This window comes from Muscardinus avellanarius (assembly GCF_963383645.1).
Source record: "Muscardinus avellanarius genome assembly, chromosome: 5".
Classification (NCBI taxonomy): domain Eukaryota; kingdom Metazoa; phylum Chordata; class Mammalia; order Rodentia; family Gliridae; genus Muscardinus; species Muscardinus avellanarius.
In genome coordinates this window covers 82,786,529-82,807,044 of record NC_137790.1, presented here as the reverse complement: position 1 = coordinate 82,807,044, position 20,516 = coordinate 82,786,529, and the positions used below count along the sequence as shown (strand labels likewise).

The following is a 20,516-nucleotide window of genomic DNA, read 5'->3' as shown; positions in this document are numbered from 1 at the left end:
GTTATATCATTTTTATTTGGCTGAGTTTCATTATCTGTATGTCTTTTAGATATTTTTAAAAACAAAGCCTCTATAATTGGTTGATTCTGACAACTAGACCTGTTAATCTTGTAAAACTCTAAAAACGTTCTTAGTCTATAGTCAGCATGCTTGCATGCTAGTTTTTATTATTTAATCTCTTAAAGATAACAAGCTTTCTCCCTTACCTCTGTGTTTATGTTGACAGGATGGGGCTTCTGTGGTGTGTAATGAGTCTCTACTTCTATGGAGTCCTGCAAAGTGTGGCCTCAGGTAAGTGAATGGCTTTTGACAACCAATTAAATGTTAAATCATGCACAGGGTAATGGATCCACCCTTTTTGAGAATTAATTTAAAAAATCACAATGCTGCTTATTTCTAGTATTTTCTGGGGTAGTAGAGAATTACAGACTTGACAGAATTGTTGCATTATTGTGATGGGAGGGACCATAACTTCTCATCTCTAGTCCTCATGGGACAAAATGAACTTGGGGCAAATAGTCTGTTGTGTATAATGAGCAGGCATTTCTGTCACCTTCACACTCAAGCCAAGCAGAATGCTACTGCTTTCCCACACCTTAGATCCTGTGGGGAAACAAATAGCAGTGGTGGCTGCAGGAGCTATTTTGCAAGCTTAAGCCAACACTGCAGAAGGCCATGGTGGCCAATAGTACACTGAGACCTTAAAAACAAACCAACCACTGAACCAAACAACAACAAAACCTAAGAAAACAAAAACAAACAAATAAACAATAATAGGATTCTGATAAACTTCTTCTATCAGGAGAGAATGGACTTGTCCATAGGCCCATATTTTCTTGGAATCTGGCTTCATAAGAGGAGTGATCTAAGACTTTTGCTGAGTTTGAATAAGCAAATTTAGCCATTACTTATCTGGATTATATGAAATCTTAGCTGGAAGTGACTTAATAGTAGAAAGTCCTTCATTTGAGTCCTTGCTCATCTCCAGAATTCTGTTCACCAAGCTTCTTATACCACTAACTAGTGGATTTCTAATTTCAGCCTACTGTGTTTCTGGACTGATTGAATTTGCAGAAAGTTTTTAGTACTTTGTACAAAGTTTTTAGTACAACCTGAAATTTCTCTTTTATTTTTTATACATTTCTTTAGTTAAACTGCATGGTTGAAACATAAAATAACTAATGCAAAGGTTCTTTAATGTTAATACCAGGAACCCAGGGATCCTCATTTAAAAAAATGTTCTCATGTATAATTCACCTGAACACCAGTGGACCTTACTTTGAATATTGTTGCTTTAACTTCTATTCTATATGAGAACTTTATAAATGTTAAACCAGCAATTATATAATTGTGACCCCAGAGTTGTGTGATATATACTTTCAAATGTTCTTCACATGGCATGGATTTGAGCCCTCCTACTATCCTGATAATCTTTGCTGGGTGCATTTGAGTTTTTCTATGTCAGTTAAAGCATTGTATTAGAAACCAAAAATAGCTCTAAAGGAGGGGTGGAACTAGGACAGAGTACAGCTCAAAGATGAAAGCAGGGATAACTTCTAAACTTGTTGGTCCTTTGAGACTTCACAGAGGAAAGAATATATTTTAACCAGAGCTGATATTCAGCTGAGATATACTAGTATACAGTTGGGATAGCTAGTATACAGTTGGGATGCAATAGTATACAGCTGGGATGCACTAGTGTACAAGTGGGATATACTAGTATCCCAGTATCTGTTTTGTTTGATTGGCTGTCTCATTTGATTACTGAAAAAATTTATGTCCTGATTTTTAAATATGTTGACTCTAACCCCTAGTAACTATAACTTTTTCTCATTTGATTTAGTTCTGTGTTTGAATGTTATCTGCTCAGAGGCTTTCCTCGTCCATTTAACTGAAATAGGCCTCCTACTCACTTCCGATCACTTTACTCAACATTCGTTTTCTTCATATCTCTCATCTTCTCCTGAGATGACATTAACTCTTTCTCTTTTCTCCTTCTCTTCCTCTTCTCCTCCTCCCCTTCTCTTCCTACCCTCTACTGCTTTTTGTATCCTCCCTTCTTTCTTCTCCAAATCATCTTTGTCCTCTTCCTTCTCCTTCCCTTCCCTTCCTCCCTTGCTTCTTTCTTTCTTTCTTTCTTTCTTCCTTTCTTTCTTTCTTTCTTTCTTTCTTTCTTTCTTTCTTTCTTTCTTTCTTTCTTTCTTTTTATTCCTTGACATTCTCCCTTTCTAGTTTTTAGATTCCTTGAGTCATAGATTTGTCTATTTTGTTTGTTCTCCAAGCATTCGAATAATAATAATTGACATATAGAGACATAGTAGGCACTAGACACACACATGTTAAGTGGATGAATAAACATCCTTCATATCTTTTTTTTCTCTCAGACTGGCCAGTTTTATGATGGAAATATTTCAGTCCATACTTGCAGTTCTTCATTGTGGTTTCATGCCCTTCCTCACCTTGGAGGGAAAGGGAGAGATGACCACATTACTGTTGTTGAGAGATCAAGGAGTTCCCAGTAATGAAGCTGGTACCTCCCCCAGTGGTTTCGTTAGTGCTCCTTCTCTGAATGACCCTTACTGTAAACCCTGCAAGGAGACCCCCCGCCCATGCAGTTGGTAAGTAAGCTTTCTACCCAGTAACTGTGACTCATACTTCTGCCAGGGGAAGCTGGCGTCTTGAATAAGATAAGTTCTCATACCAGCCCCATTGAGTCACCGCTGGAGCAGGAAACATGTTGTAATCTGCTAGGCCCATCTGGCGCATACTCATTTGCCTTCCCTATGAAGAGGTGTATTGTGTCTGTGTCAGCACTCTACTTCCTAGTTGGAGGGAGAGGGACAAAAAGGAAGTGTTGCTGACAAAAATAAAAGGGACAACTGGCTCTGAGGAAAAGGGATCATCGTGCATCTTGAGGGTTTCACCCGTCTCTCTCTGCATGATGGTACTACTTTTCACAACGATGGAGATGGTAGAAGACTTGTTGGTCTTTTGTGAGGCTCTATGTTTCAGGTTCTTCTCTTAATGGTAACACCAATTTTTATAAGGGACAAGGAAGAAATAGTCTGAAAACCCCAAACCACTCTGCATACATTTGGCATTATTAATAGTTCATTTGTTCTGGGTCCATCCATTGAACCCTCTTCCAGTTTTAAAAATAGAACTGTAACAATGTAAGAATGTAGTGGCATGCTGTGAGGTTCAAGTACAGCAAATGACTTCCAGGCACAAAAGTTTGACTTCCCAACATGGTCTTTCTGGTAATGGAGCTGTGATTTCCTCATCCTTTCAGGAAAGGGCAAGCAATATTTTCATCTCAGGCGGTGATAAAAGCAAATAATAGTAAAAATAGCATTACATCTTTTTAAGGAATTAAAACTTGGATAATTATAATGTGGTAGTTATAGTAATAAAACTGATGTTACCTTGGCTTAAAAAGCAGTTTACATTTTATTTATTCAATCATTTATTTCTTATATTCAAATGTTCTGATAACCATGGCTATTGTAACTTCCCTTTTCGGATAAGAAAACTGAGTGTCAAAGTGTTTACGTGAATGACCAAAACCACATAGCCAACACTTGCAAAACTGTGACTCCAACTGGTTCCTTGGTTTATAAGTCTCATGATATTTTTACTAAATATGCTGCCTTTGGGCTATAAAAGAATATAAATAGTCTAGAAGAAGATCATGATCCAATGAATGAAAAGTAATGATTTTGAAGGGGTCACAGGAAATCATGTTGCTAACCACTAAACACTCCTCAGTAATAAATTTATGTGCTGTTCAGAGAAGGAATCTCTTTATATCCCTACTCCTCCCTCCAGACATTTTCTTTATGTGGAAATCACACAAAATTCATTACAAACTTCGGTATTCCCATTCTTTCTTATCCTAGTACTCAACATTTTCACTATTAAATTAAAAAACATTTTAATTTGCAATCATCCAAAAAGAAAACTTTTGGAGTCATCACACATTTGTCTTTCGGTGTGCCTCCCATTGGCTGCTTGCTAGGAAGTTAAACTGTTAGAGCTGACTTCAGAGTAGAAGTCAATATTTGGAACCTGTGACTCCAAACTGATAAAAAAAGAAAAGTGGCACCACATCAAGTACAGTGAATTTGAAAAATATTGTTCTCTGAAAATAGTTGTTTCTCAGAGTACATTGAAACAGGGTATGCAATGTGTTATCTTTCTAAAATGAGTGCGTACATCCAGATCTTTGAATATATCTTTTTATTGCAAGGTCAGCATACAGTTACCTCTGTGCTAGCTGCAGGTTTGGATTTCTCACACATTCCCTTTGAAGCCAGGGGACTAAAGATTCTCATACCTGTTTTTTAGTTTAAGAAATGCAAAGCCAGGGAGATAGTTTGATTATTGATGCTCATGCTAACATACACGACAGAACTTGGGTTTGAAGGCTGCCTGACTAACTGCCTTTCTATGACTTTATCCTGTTATTGAAAGTAAACATTTCCAATTCCTCTCCCATTTTAGTTTTTTATTAACCATTCAGAGGATAGAAACAATCTATTGATTTATTAGGTATGAATTACACAATTATAAGTAAATAAATACAAAACTGCTGTGTTTTTATCATAGTAAAATACTGTGGTCTGCTAGTGATTGAGATATATTATTTCAAGTTCTTTTTCACTGTATGAGCTGTTTAATGTCATTAAAAAAGTCATTTCATCACTTTTCGTTGCCCTGTTCTTACCTGTAAACCAAACAACTAACCAACCAACTCACAACAACAGTAGACTCCAACCAGTTTGACTTCCTTGTTCTTATTAAGGGATATTATATATGCCTAACATGCACAGGGTACACACTTCTTATTAATTCTTGGCCTCTAGTGATAATCTTAACTATTTTACTACAGTCTAAAAATCACACATTTGACTTTTTTTTATATTGTAGACTCCAGGCTGAAAGGGAAAGGCTCTTACTTTAAGGGACTCAAATTAAAAGTTTAGAAAAAGGAGGGGAAACCAATGCAAAGTAAGACTCCATGAAAGAGCACAGAAATTACTAATGATTTTGGTAGGTACTGGGGAAAGACCTTCAATCAAAGATAAGTGCTCTTTAGTAAAGGGAATACATCTTTTAGTTGGACACAGAATAGTTTAAGGCAACTGAAAAGATAGTGGGAAGGCCTGAGGAACCCAGGGCAAGCTGGGAAGGGGGCTGGGGACAGATTGTGAAAGACAGGAACCCCTTCAGGAAAAGGCAATTGTAGCGTTTAGCATATTGAAATATAGTGAGCTCGAGTGTTTTTTTAATTCTATCTTATTTCTGCAAGGACATATCATATTTCTAATGCTATGTAATGGTTCTTTCAGCTTTCATAAGAACTCAATTTGTTGTCAGCCTCAATGGCCTCATTTTCTTTGAATGTGCTTTTTGAAACACTGCACTCTCAGATGTACTTGTGACATTCAGTCCTGTCTCTGTCGCCCATGGCTGGTCATACTGAACACTCTTCATTTCTATGCAGTTTAGTCCAAACATTTGGAGAATGTCTGAAGAATACCATTTCGTTTTATTCTTAGGCCTAAAGGTCGTTGGAGTTATAGAATTTCACCCTTTTGTCCTTTAAACACTGCTTCTTGGGAGCAGGCAGCACTACTTTTTTTTTTAATCTTATCACTCCTACTTTTTTTGTTCAAGCTGCATTTTTATTTTGAAACACACTGATGTTTCTTTAAGTTACTTGTACTTCCTAAGGGTGAGTATTATGTAGCCTGATTGAAAAGAGATTTGAGTACCACAATTTATTGGTCTCATGCTGACTTTGCAAACAAACAGCTTCTTGTAACTCAGAGATGATTCTGTGTTTAGCAAAACGAACTGTTTCTTTCTTCACATGGCAGTATTAGTTAAGAGAAACTGTAATATTTGTAGGGAATCCACAAGTACCTTTGTATGTAGGTAGGAAGGCTCAGTTCATAAGAATTTTGCCCTTTGAATCACCTTCATTTCTGCTATTCCCCCTTCCCACCCATCCTTCTAAAATCTGTGTCTTTGCCCTGAGATGAGCTTTGTAGAACCAGATCTCCACCTTAGAAGTGACTTATGACCAGGCCCATCTCCAACCATTTTTCTTCCACAGTCTGAAAGGTTTCTTTTCTGTTCAGTTGATCAACCATTTTAGGAAATAAAGTTTCCACCCAAGATAACAACATGATGGTGGTGCTTTCAATCCATTGGGTACTGCCATCTTTCATTTAATTTTGAATGACACAGAAAATGGATATATTTTACAAAAACATTTGGAAATCTCAGTCAATAACTTCAGGTATCTGGCATATGAACCTATAAAAACTGATGTACACAATTGCCTTGTCTGTCCTTTTCCATTTTAGAGGCAGTAAGAGGGCTGAAAAATACAGATGGCTAAGGAAATGAGAGAAGAGAGAGATGATATAATCACACCTTCAACAATTTAGACTACCATGTCCGCTTGTTTTCATGAATTTTGTTTCTTCTTCTGCCATAGGAATCAAAATACTGGGTATAACAATATATTTTGAGAAAATAAATATCACTTTTCTACAATGTGTGTAGTGTCTGAACCATGCAGACTTTATAGGGTCTGGAATAATAGTTTACAGCTCTTACCCATCATTTCAGTGTCTTCCTTTTAAGTTAACTTTTGCAGTTTTTGAAGGGCTCTTTGAGGTAGACATGAGTGTGCATTTTGACATGTATGTCAAGGTCTGATGTTTCACTTTCCCCTCAGTTTTTATAACGGGAAGTTACAGTCTCTTTAAGGTTTGAGCTTTCCATGCCATGCCAGCAAGTTAGGCTAGGTGATAATATCTGTCAGCTCTGCTTCCTCAGTGGAACCTCTAAGGCCCATTCCTTAAGTGTAGAATCATAAGAAGAAAGAAGCAGAAAGCAAGTATACCTATCAATCACGAATGACTTTTTATATAAATATTGATATTTATTAACTTACTATTGTATGGTTTTTAATTATACACATTTTGCGAGTACAGCTATAGTTGAAATATAGAACTTTATTATGTTTTAAAGCAACACAAATTATTGTTCCCAAGTAGATGCAAACTATTATTGACCATTATTTAGTATAGTTTTGTTTGTCCTTCTTATCTTGGGGGAGAAACTAATTCTTCATCATAGACGCCTTTGATGTTTAGAGGCAGTGTACCTACTAGCTTAAACTGGTATGCCTGAATTAACCTGAAAGATCTAGACTTTTCTGGATTCTCTGAGACTTCAGGCTGCCCCAGAAGTTGATTAATGAACTGATTTTTGCTTTTCAGAGAGAAAGCATTAATTTTATCCTTGTATTTTCTTATTTTCTTTGGACTATTTTGATTTATCTGGTCATCTAAGGAAAATTGAATTTCTCTTATGCAAGGCATTTTGATATCCATGACTAGATTTTAAGTATTTCTTCAGCAATTTTTTACTGTTCACTCAAGGTGAATGAAGGAAATGAAGAGAAAATGAGGAATAGCAGGGAAGAAGAAGAGAGTCAGAAAGAAAAGATAGAGAGGAATAGTGAAAAAAAGACAGAAATTCAAAGAAAAATATAGAAACAAAAGCAATCTCTAGATACCAAGCAGGTTTCCTAGATTTGATACAAATCTAGCTATATACATCTTAAGATTACATAAAAATATCTGTTTTTTATGCCACAGTTAGATATTCTCTTTCTTGTTCTGAGCTTGGCATTGAATGATTTCCTTTTAGAATAATTAATTTTCCCGTTTTTGTTAATTCTGATGATTTTCTATTTTCATAGTACATTAAAATGATAAGAGGAAATAGAAATATTAAATATTATAGAAGTGTCCTTACAGCTAAGTGTACTTCCAGTTATGAGATTCACCATCATCTTCAGGGATAAGGCTTTGTGAAGCAAGAATACTTGTATTCTGAAGGAAGAAGGGTCCAGCAGAGGCTGGTAGAGCTTAGAGCCCTGCGTTCCTTCACAATAATGAAGGAAGAGGAGACAGCAGAGAGAGTATAGGACTCTAGATCTCTTCTTGCATGTTCATAGATTCCAACACAGAAATAATCTGCTATTGTTTTCTGTTGACACTGAGCTGTGAAATGTGTTTGCTAGTAATAATGCATTGCTTGAGGCTCAGAATAAAACCACCTTATAGTCAGGTTAGAAGGAAGATGCCACTTTGGAGAATAATTGAAACCACATTTTTTTTTTTTTTTGTGGTACTGGGGTTGCTGGAAGCCCTTCTACCTCCGGGCTACACTCCTAGACCTATTTTTATATTTTTATTTTGAAACAGGGTCTCTTAAGCCAGCACAGCTCGCTTTGAACATGCGCAATCCTCCTGTCTCTGCCTCCCAAGCACGGGGATTACAAGCGTGTGCTACAATGCCCATCAAAACCACAAAATTTTGGATACTGTAATTAGTACATGGAAGTACTGGAGTTATCCCTCCCTCCGGTCGTGGGCCAAATTAATGAGATGCTAAAGGATTTTCAGGGAAAAGTAGAGACAAAAATTTTGTTCCTAGTTGCTTACTAAAGCAAAGTCTTAGTTATCTCACCTTTATTACTCCAAATATCCTGGTATTAAAAAAGGTTCTTATTATCTATAATGCAGTGATAATTGATGACTGCAATAAAAGCCATTACGCATTATACAATATCGATTATTTTAATCACTAAAAGAAGATCATGTTATGCTAAACATAGCTTTAAATCTCTTTTAGTGTGTGTGTGTGTGTGTGTGTGTGTGTTATTTTTGTGTAATAGGAAAAAGGAAGGTGAGGAAAAATATTTATTGAACCAAGGAGTAAGTTTATCTATATTATATAAATGACTAAGCAGGTCCATAGCATAGAGGGCTGCTTTCTTCTGTTGTTACCAGGGAAAAGTTCCAGATTACAAAACATGAGTTATCTTGAAATGGTGAAACACGCCTGTAATCCCAGCACATGGGAAGCTGAAACAGGGGGATGGTAGGTTGTAGGTCAACCTTAGGAGATTAGTGAAGTCCCTTGACAATTTACAAGACCCTGTTTCAAAAAATAAATAAATAAATAGTGTTGGGAGTGTGAGTAAAAGGTAGAATGCCTCTGGGTTCTATGTTTAGTACTTAAGATAACAATAACAACAAAACTGAACTAACTTGACCAAACTCACTATAGGTAATAAGGAATAAAACTCATATTTTGGCTTCAAAATGCATGTCATTTTAAACATACTATGCTGATACTGAACTCGTTTTTTATAATTAAAATTTTATTCTCAAAACATGCCAATGAAAGTTGTCTGCCAATAAGTGATGACATAGAAATACACATTTTGAAAAGAAATGACCAATGAACAAAACAGAGAACATAAGATGTGCCTTTTGATTATGCAAATGCTTTTTCAAATTGATTTGTTACAGGCTTCTTGAAACATATACAGCACATTTCAATAGTGTATACTCAGATTATAGACATCTTTCCAAATTTGTCAACATTTTGCTAAACACTTCTTAACAAGAACAAGTTTGCAGATGGATGAAGGGATGCTGACTTGGTGTGGATGCGGTGGGTTGATATGGAGTGGGAGGCTCTTAACTTCTGTATGTTGCATAGTTGGTATTAATCATTTGTTTCCCCCTGTGACTAACTTAGAGATGTTAACTATGTAATTTCCTGGCTTTTTTTCTTATCCACTGACTGAAGGTTTTGTCCCTCCTCTTAGGTGTTAAGGGACTTAGTAAATGATGTTTACATGTGGCTTAGTGACTTTTTTTTTTAATCCAGTAGTATATAGCTCTCAAAAATTCTTTCTAGTCTAAAAATGCCAGTTCTTTCCCACTAGACGTTGGCAGTGACTGAGTGTGAATTTTGAAATTTGTGGTTTGACTCCAAGTTCCATTTTATTTCTGATAGAGTTGGAATTTTTTATCTGCTCAGAAACTGTCCTGTGGCATGCGTGTTGTGTGTGTGTGTGTGTGTGTGTGTGTGTGTGTGTGTGTGTGTGAACAAAAAAGCTAAAATAAATGTTACCTGGACTCAGCAAGTACACAAAAGATTGGGCTGGAGGGATTATCACTAACCTATTCATAGGTAAGCTATTCTATTTAGTGCAACTTTCCAAAATTGAAATCCCAGCATGTTAATGCACAAATCCTCTCCAGTCCCAAGGAAATCCGTTTCTTAATAGGCTAGGCTAGTTATCCATTTTAAAGCAGCAATACTTTTGTCACAAAGGATAAGTCTCCTCCTTACATTTTGAGACTGCACCTTGTGATTTAGTAAAAGCAGGACAATGATCCACCATAGCCTCTGCATTTAGGGAGGCTGGCATTTCAGACTTAGATGTGAAACACAATTCAACAGAGGTTTCCTGGGGACCTGTTATGTGCAGAGCTTTGTATAATGGGGAAGGTAAGAATGAATAAGACATTTTGTATTTATTTACTCGTTCATAGTGTGTGGGCACAGACTAGACACAGTGCCTGCCTACACTGGTAAAGATGGCAGCAATTCTCTTTCCTCCTAATGCTTGCCATTTTGGAGATAGATTTTGACTGAAGAAAAGATGTAAGTGAATCTATTTTTATAAAATGTTTGATGGTGGTTTTCTGGAGGACATTATTTTTATGGAACGTAATGGAACAATACATGCCTGTGGGTAGAAAAGGTCTCTCGAAGCAGATGCCATGAGAAATGACCACTGATAGGCAATTCAGAAGGTGAGGCAGTGGGATGAGGCATGAGGAAGGCCTTGGGACCACAGGGGTCATTCCGTGCTGCTGGAGCTTCTACTCTGGAGCAAAGGGCAGGGGGCGAAGAGGAAGGGGTAAATAAGAATCCAGCACATATTTTAAATTGCTCTTATATTTTCCTTCATTGCAGTGAAATGCCATTGGGAGAATTTGAGCAGGGCTCTGACTTTATCCAGCTAAATCATTAAGTGTGCATGGCAGCTACTGTGTAGGAACTAGATTGTAGTAGATTCTCATTTCGTTCTGTATAATGAACTAGATCCTTTAAGCAACCCCATTTCAGTAAAGCAGGTAGAAATGCTGCATTTAAAGATAAATTTCTTTTAAAATGAATTGCTGAATTGGTAGGAAATCCTCAGAGGCCAAAACTGAAGTGAATACTAGAATCCAGAAAATAAAAGAAGCCAGTTCTGTGGATGGCAGGTGCCCAGGATAACATCCAAAGTCAGTGGCAAAAGACATATTGATCTTTGATAATTTCACTAAAAATAAAATAAAATGTTTACTGTTTATCTCAAATATATTTCAGTTGAATTAAATATTGAAATGTAAAAAATAAAGTCCTAAAAGTACTAACAAAAAATATGTATAGTTTTATAAAGTTGGTATGGAGAAGGCCTTTCTAGATATATCATCAAAGGTAAAGGCCGTGAAAGAGCATTTGATAGATTGAAAAATTAATAGAGCATCAAAATATTATAAAATAGAGAACAAATTTTAAAAAGGGGGAAATGCAGATATGTGGCAAAGAGTGAATGTTATCAGAATACAAGGAGCTCTCGCACAAAGAAGTTCTTCTAATAGAAAGTATACTCTGAAAAAGGAGAAAAACTTTGAAACTGAAAGTTCAGGCAGTTAAAAAAATCAAAACATGTGGATCACACAAAAATTAAGCTCTGGTTCATGAGTCAAAAAATAAAAGCAACAATGCAATGCTACCTCCTCTCGTCAGACTGGTAAAGATGAACGAGAACAGTCTACCTCGCATCAGTCAGGATGTGGTACTCTCATGATCAGGGTGAGGAAAGTGAGTGTGTACCTGGGATAGAATTTTCAGAGGTCACCTTGACAATTTTTTTCTATGATACCACCATAATGCCTCCTTTTAACGTTGTGATGAATCTTTCACATATACATCCCAAGAAAATGACCAGAGAGAAAAGCACCAACATGTATTCACAACTATATCTTTCATAGGATTGCTGAAATAAGTAACACTGAATATAAATATGCATTTGTAAAATATGCTTCAATTACTACATCAATAAAGTCAAATTCTATAGATCCATAAAAAAGAATATGCTTTTATATTTTTTGAGGTGGCAGTGAGTTTCTGATAGATCTCTCTGTTTAAAAACAAACACCATAAAGCAGTACTAGAATGAAACCTTCAAAAATGTGGCAGTTCTTTGCTGGAGCTCGGCAGTATTAGCCTGTAAGAGCCAACTGTTCTGTTTTCAGGAACTTTTTGAGTCAGTTATCATCAAATTTTTGTTAGTCTGAAATTACCTTTGGCAAGAATGTTTATCCCAGGGGAACTGGCAAATAGGTGCTACCAACTGATTCCCTCCTCACCACTAGGGGCATGCATGCCTAAGTGTGTGTGTGTGTGTGTGTGTGTGTGTGTGTGTGTGTGTAGGAAACCTTAGCTAGAATATCCATCCAAGCCTTAATTGGAATTAGCTTTATAAAATGCAATGATATTTGGGTGTATTTCCCCATTTAAAAAATAGTTGTACTTATTGTCTGAATATATTACAATCCTGTTCTATTTATAACTAGAAATAAAGAGAAACTTCAGTTTGGGAAGTAAGGAAGAATGAAGATCTGCACTGTTAGAAATCTGGGGATGTAAGCAAGGGTCTATTCTGACACATACTGCTGCATCAGTATTGGCTTTTTGTTTTAATCTATATTGTTATGTTAATAACTTCCCTAGAACAGAAATTACTTCATTATTCATGAAATGACCTTGCCAGACTACTAAGTTAGGTGGTTTGTGAGGGAAAAGAGACTTTACTATTGATTTTTTTCTGTATTATGACCATGGATGGTATTTGTATACTTGTTAAGGATGCAATGACAAAATAAATATTAGCTATATAAAAGCTCAGAAGTTCGAGTCAGTGAGTTCTCACATTCTCTCATCAAAATTTTCGAATTCTGGATACCTGTTCCCCAATGTACCTATTTTCTTACCTATTTATCGGCGCTTTTAAACATTGCTGTCAATTACAGACAGCTTTCTGTTTTATTTTTTGTTTTTCATCTTTGTGCTTGTTAAACACAAAATCAGTGCTACAGAGTATGTTCAACCAGCTGTCAACATTTCAATTTCCGTAGGCATGATTATGCATGTGTTAAGCAAATGAACAGTTTTTTTCTTCATCTGTAAGTGTTCCTGCATTTTTCCATGCGGCAGACATGTCATATTGGGTTTATGCTGTGTGCCAGAGACAGTTCACATTATTTTATATTCATTACTGTCACATTGGTGAATAACATCATACCATAGTGTTTTACAGTTTAAAAATGCTTACATACTAGATCTTCAGAATAGCAATGTAAAGTGTAGCATTGTACCTGTTCCACCAATAAGGAAGTACAAGCTTGTAGTGGTTAGATGATTTAGCCATAGTCATAAAGGTAGTACATAAAAGAACCAGGTCTCTAGCCCTTTTTTTTTTCTATTCCCAAGCCCATTATTCTTTCCACTGTTAGGCCCATGGGACTCCCTACTCTTTTATTTCTAAGGACATCATTTATTTTATATTTTTCTAGTGACTTTGTGTGTTTCAAAGAATAAAACCAGACGTGTTAGTCTTGCAACCTTCATGACAATCTAATTTTAGAACATTCCATCCTCCAAAGAAGAAACCCTACATACATCAGCTAGTAAACATCATCCCCTTCCCTCCCTCCTCGAGCCCTAATCAATCCTCGTCTACTTTCTACCTCTACAGATTTGCCTATTCTGTACATTTCATATAAATGGAATCATGCTGACTGTGGCTTTCTGTGACTGGTTTTGTGTATTTTCATTGAATGCAATGTTTTTAAGGTGCATCCATATTACATTGTGACTCAATAGTTCATTACTTTTCATTGATAGATAATATTTCATTGTTTATCATTTATAGGCATCTGGATTGTTTCCACTTTGGGCTATTGATATTAATGATTCTATGCCCATTTGTATTTGTTTTTGTATGGATATCTGTTTTCATCTCTCTTGGGTATAAATCTGGAAGTAGAATTTCTGGCTCATGATAAATCTATGTTTAACATTTCGAAGAACTGACAAGTTTTTTTCCAAGGTGACTGCTCCATTATAAATGCTTTTTGAAGTATTAAAATAGCAGATGAGCCTCAGGTTGAGTTTGATACCACAGCTTTATAGAATGGCTCCTTAAGGCAAAATACATGCATCAAACAGAAGACACTGATGCACATTTAACTTCCTTCCATTTTCTTCTAGAGTGGGTAGTGCTCAGTGAATATGAGAGTACAGACATCTCTTTGAGATCCTTATTTCTTCTTGATATACACAAAAATTGAATTGCTAGATTATATGGGATTCTATTTTCAATTTTAAGGAACTCTCCTAGTGTTTTACAGAACAGATAAAGAAAATGTGATATATATTTATGTTTATATAAATATATACATAAACACATGTGTATAATATTTCATATATACATACATGTATATTTAAATTCTATTCAGTCTTAAGACAAAAGAAAATCTCATCACTTGGAGAACCTGGAAAACCTAGAAGACATTATGCTATGTAAGATAAGCCAATCACAATACAAATATCACATGATACCACCTATTTTAGGAATCTAAAATGGTCAAATTTATAGAAACAGAGTAGAATGGTGTTTGCCAGGGGCTAGAAGAGTCAGAAATGGAGAGGCATTAGTCAAAGGGCACCATGTTTCAGTTCTTAAAGATGAATAAATCCTAGAGATGTACTATCCAGCTCTATGATTAACAAGACTATATTGTATATGTAACAGTTTGCTAATAGGGTAGGTCTTTTGCAAAGTTGTTTTTAATCTCTGTAATAACAATAATAACAGTCAAGATGGTGAGAGGAAACCTTTGATTTTAGATATGTGTATGGCATAGATTATGGTGGTTTAATAGATATATACTTATACTTACCCAATTTAATCTAGTAGTATCCATTAAACATGTATACCTTGTATATGTCAGCCATACCTCAATAAAGTGGGGAGAAGAGGAGGAGGAGCAGATCATGGTAAATTAATAATCCTTCTCAGACTTAGTTCCTTAATCTCTGATCCAGCCGAAGGGCATCTGGACATTTTCTTTTGGTTTGTTGTAATAAAATTAAGTCTCAGTAATATGGGAGATCAGAAAATACGCTGAGTTAGAACACATCCTGGGCAATTCATAATACATAATCTAGAGTAAAATATCCTGGGCTCAAGTCAGGCCATGGCTCCGTGTGACTCTTTGTGTCCTTCTCTGTAAAATGAGGATGATGATATTGGTTCTGCCTGCCTCATGGAGTTGTTATGGAGATCCAATGAGATGATGCGTTTAGAAGTTTTCTGTAATCAGCAAAAGGAAGCAGAAGCTCAAATAAGCCTGGAAGCCAATACCACACACTTGGCAGATGGGTAAGCACCAACTGGTCTGCGTTTTGAGATTAGATGGAGATTTCTGCACTGAAGGGTGGATGTTCACCCACAAGAATCCACATTTCCAAATGTGGTTAAACCTCTGCTCAGAAAGGATTTTTACAAACTGTTTATTTACGTGTCAGTTTTCTAAGAATTCAAAAGCAGGAGGTAGCCTCTTCACCAAGCCCAGTTGTTAAAAACCAGTCTTTAGTTTCCTGGTTCACTGCCACTCACTTGGGTTTTGATGGCTCTAAATCAGTTCTCACTTGTGTTCTATTTCAGCTGTGTTTTTAATGTAGTTGCACAAGAAAGATGGGTAAAGAAAATGTGTTCATCTATTTCATATGATTTACAAAGGTTTTTTCATGAGCCAAGAATTTTCCAAGCATGAAATATAATACAAACTAGGTTTTGTTCCTGTATTAATTCTACAGTATTTATAATTTTTTGTGAGTGTTTTGTCTGTCTCAGGGTCTTATTATTCACCAGGATTCCTGAATAGTCCCATAACTATGTTTTCTTTAAAAATGAAGAACAAAGTAGAGGTCAAATTTAGTCTCTAAAATATATAAATGAGAAATAACACAGGGAGCATAAAGGATCTTGATGCCATGGTTCAACTCTATTGCTCATTTACCAGGTGACCTTGCACCAGCTACTTAACCTTGCTGAATCTATGTTTTCTCATCTGTAAAATTGTTCAGTTCCTTTTGACTCTAAATTCTAAGTTCCATAATTGAAATACGTTTTAGGTTCAAAAGCTTCTGAACCCACTCAACTTACTCTTTCTTTATGCTTCTCATCCATCCATTTTAGCTCTTCTTCCCAGTGTCCCTGCCCTCTTCTCTCCATTTTATTGATCATCCTGGTCTGACTTAAGCTGTCTACTTCTTGGAAATTTTTCAGTACTTCCCTAACTGGCTGTTTCTTCTTCTCTTGCTACACTTCATTTTTCACACAGCAATCAGTGTTAACCCAAGTATGGTAATGCATGCCTATAATCCCAGTACTTAGGAGGCTGAGACAGGAGGGAGGTTCATAGGATCCAGATCAGATTTGGCAACTTAGGAAAACCATGTCTCAAAACAAAAAGTAAAAAGGTCTGGGGATATAATGCGGAGGTAGAATACTTCTGGGTTCAATTCCTACCATAAATAAATAAATATAATAATAAAACAGCAAGTCCAATCAAGTGTCTCTTCTGAAAGTATTTACTGTAATTCTTAGAACTAACTTTCAATTCCTTATAGTAGGCTATATGACCCCAGGTGTTCAGGATCCTCTTCATTCCTTCAGTGTTTTGATAGTTTACCATCGTTCTTGCATCTGACAATGAAGCCTACTCAGATTCTTTCATTCACATGCATTGTTCCTTTCTACGCATAAGTTCTTTCTTTACATACTTTTACTCAACCTTGTTTTTTCATACATTCATTCTGTCATACTCAGCTCAAATGCTTCAGGAAATATTCCTTCCCTCCCCAAATACTGATATCTCAGAGTAAGTTTCCTATTATATTCATCTTCCCATTATTCTTTACTGTCTTTTCCTGGTACCCATATCGGTATCAATTATTGTTTGTGTAAATATTTACTTAAGTATTTAAAGTTTGTCACTGTCTCAAAAATGAAAACTCCTTGGGGATAGGTGGTTTTGTTCATCTCTGTACCTTTAGTGCCTGGCAAACAGGTCTGGTACTTTGTAGATGCTCAGTAAATACTCGGTGAATGATGTAATGGGTATAACAAATGCAAATAAATCTCCTCTTTACATCAGCTATGAGATTATTTTGTATAAGAAGACATGACATTTGTCCAGGAGTTCTGAGGAAGCCTTGGCTTTTACTTCTGCCCATTGTTGAACTATTTGTCTATTGTGAGAATCTGTGGACAAGTGCGGGCAGGGTGTGTAGTATCCAAGGCTCACAATCTAGGGAAGGGTCATCCCAAACTGTAAATAACAATTATACATGGTACAAAGTGGTTAGTGTCACAAGAAAGGTTCAGAGAAACCGCTGTAGTGGTTTGGCAGTGGGAGAAATTGCTTCAGACTGAGAGCAGGCAGCTTTTTTCAGGGCTGAAGTGTCCAATTGAGGCTTTGGATGACTAGAGAGATTTGACTACTTGTAGAATGTGGAGAAAAGGCTTTGCAAAAATTGCCTGTGACCAACAATTGTCCCTTTCCAGCTGGTGCAGGAAAAATCAAGCCTCTAATCAAGAGGCAGGAAATGTACCTTTTACATTTTATTTTTATTTATTCTAATTTGGATCTAATTCCGTGTTTTGATGTGTGAGATCTATGGATAGACAAATGCATATGTCCGTATAAAAACCAACACAATTAAGATGCAAAAATGTTCTGTTACTTCCCCCAGTTTCTTCCATGTTGCCTCTGTGTAGTCAACCTGCCCCCAACCCCAATCCCTTGCAAAACCTGATCTATTTTCTGTTCCTATAATTCTGACTTTTCCAGAATGTTAGACAGATGGAACAATAGAGGACTGGTTTCTTTCACTTAGCAGAATGCATTTAGGATGCATCAATACTGCTGTGCAAATTGGAAGTATACTCCTTGTTGCTGAATTGTATTTCATTATTTGGTTTTATCACTGTTTGTTTATATTTTTAGTAGTTGAAGGACAATTCAATGTCTTAAGGACTTGGCTATTACAGTTAAGTTTCCTATAAACATCTGCGTGTAGTTTTGTTTGAAAACAAGTTTTAAGTTCTCTTGGGTAAATATCAAGGACTGGCATTTCTAGGTCATATGATAGGTATATATTTTACTTAGTAGAAGCTGCCAAATTATTTCCCAAAGTTACTGTGCTACATTTTGCATTTCCATCTTCAGTTTATGGGACTTGTGACTCCTGAATATCCCACCAACACTTGGAATTTTCTAATTTTTAACAAGTTACCCTTATTTCCAAATAGCTCTCTAGCTTCTACAGATAAGATAATGATTAAGGGGATTTAGGAAAGGTGGGGGGAGTGAAAACATAAAGAATGTAATAGTTCAAATAATGCTACAAATTATGCTACAAATCACACACACACACACACACACAAAATTATCAATTATAATCTCAAAGAAATGTATATGGACGGAGGAGGGGGGAGGGACTGAAGGTCACCAAGAGTAGGGTGCAGGTATTTTTCTGTAATTTTTTTTACCCCAGCATGATGTAGAATTACAATGCACTAAATCAAAAAGATAAAACAAATGTTAGTTAAGCTGGGCATGGTGGCATATGCCTGTAATCCCAGTACTTGAGAAGCTGAAACAGAAAGATCTCAGGTTTAAGACCAGCCTAAATAATTTAGATTCTCAGCAACCTAGTGAGACCTTGTTTCAAAATAAAAAAATGGAACAAAAACCAAAAAAAAAAAAAATTGGCTGGGAATGTATCTCAAGGGTAAAATGTCCCTAGGTTCAATTCCTAGTATCATACAAACACATGATAAATAAAGAAGTAAAAGAAAATGTTAACAATTTTACTAGTTATATAGTACTGTTTTCTGTTATGTTAAATTTGCTTTCACATAATGACTAGTGATTGGGGACACCTTTTCATGTGTCTTACTTGTCTTATTTGATGAAGTATCTTTTGCAATTATGTCCCCTTTTAAATCAACTTGCTTGCTTACTTACTGGGTTTTAAGAGTTCTTTGTATATTCTGAATGCACCTCTATTATCAAATAGGTGATTTGTAAATATTTTCTCTTTGTCTGTGGCTTGTCTTTGTAATCTGGAGGTTTTCTTGTCATGTTTAAAGTCCCACTCCTATATTTCTCATTTGGATCTATCATTAATTTTTTCCACTACTCAGCATGTTTTTGAAATTTATTTTTTGTCCTTTTAAATTAAATTAAATTTATTTACCCTTCAATATTTTATTTTATTTTTCCATATTTTATTTTATTTATATATGGAACATATTGCAAATAATGTACATTTAGATGGTGCTTTGTGCCCTCTTCCTCAATTCCCATTCCCTCTCCCAATAAAGAGTGTCCAGGTTAACCAGGCTGTATTTGTACTGTTACACACATTCGAATGTACCTCATCCATTGAACAACCTCAGCTTTCTTTCTCTCCTATCCTTCCATTCTAGCTTTGCTGAGATTTCCCCTCCATCATCTGGAGTCCCTCTGGTATTACCACTACTCCCCAGCTTGGGCATATTAGAGAAAACATATGTCCCTTCTCTTTCTGTGCTTGACTAATCTCACTTAACATAATGTTCTCCAGTTACTTCCATCTTCTTGCAAATGCTATTATTTTATTCTTCTTTATAGCTGAATAAAATTCCATTGTGTGTATTCCATAATTTTGCAATCTATTCATCTGTTGTTAGAGATCTAGGTTGGTTCCATATTTTGGCTATTACAAACTGTGCTGTTATGAACATGGGTATGCATATGTTAATGCGGTTCTCTGATTTCAAGCCCTTTGGAAAAATACCCAGGAGTGGTATAGCCAGATCAAATGGTGGATCTCTACCCAGTTTTCTAAGGAATCTCCACACTGATCTCCTTAGCGGCTGAACTACTTTGATCTCCCACCAACAGTGTAAAAGAGTTCCTCTTTCCCCACATCCTCACCAACATTTGTTGTTGTTTGATTTCTTTATGCTTGCCAGGGGTTAGATGGAATCTCAGCATAGTTTTGATTTGCATTTCCCTGATGGCTAGTGATGTTGAACATTTTTTTCATGTATCTATTGGCCATTTGAATCTCTTCTTTTGTAAAGTGTCTATTCAGTTCAGTAGCCAATTTGTTGATTGGGTTGTTTGTTTTGCTAGTGTAGAGTCCTTTGAGGTATTTATATATTCTGGATATTAGCCTCCTATCAGAGTGGTGACTGGTAAAGATTTTCTCCCATTCTCTAGGCTTCCTCTTTAGGTTCCTGATGGTTTCCTTTGATGAGAAGAAACTTTTTAGTTTGATGCAATCCCACTAGTTAATTCTTGATTTAATTTCTTGCACTTGGGAAGTCTTGTTGAAAAAGTTGTGCCTGTGCCTATATGTTGGAGTGTTGAACCTATGCCTTTCTCTAATAACTTCACAGTCTCTGGTCTAATTTCTAAGTCTTTCATCCATCTCGAATTGATTCCTGTGCA

The 20,516-nt window shown here is 36.1% G+C and overlaps 1 protein-coding gene across 4 annotated transcripts in view; it reads left to right on the top strand.

The window, feature by feature from the left end:
• Positions 1 to 227: 227 nt before the first annotated feature.
• The window catches only part of IL1RAP (interleukin 1 receptor accessory protein), a gene marked incomplete at both ends in the record, with an annotated part of 103,231 nt that continues 82,942 nt past the window's right edge, over positions 228 to 20,516 (top strand). For all 4 annotated transcript variants that reach the window (XM_080696379.1, XM_080696378.1, XM_080696381.1 and 1 more), the window contains one exon: positions 228 to 291. In XM_080696379.1, the coding sequence (XP_080552505.1) occupies positions 228 to 291 (64 nt within the window). The remainder of the gene's footprint in view (positions 292 to 20,516) is intronic.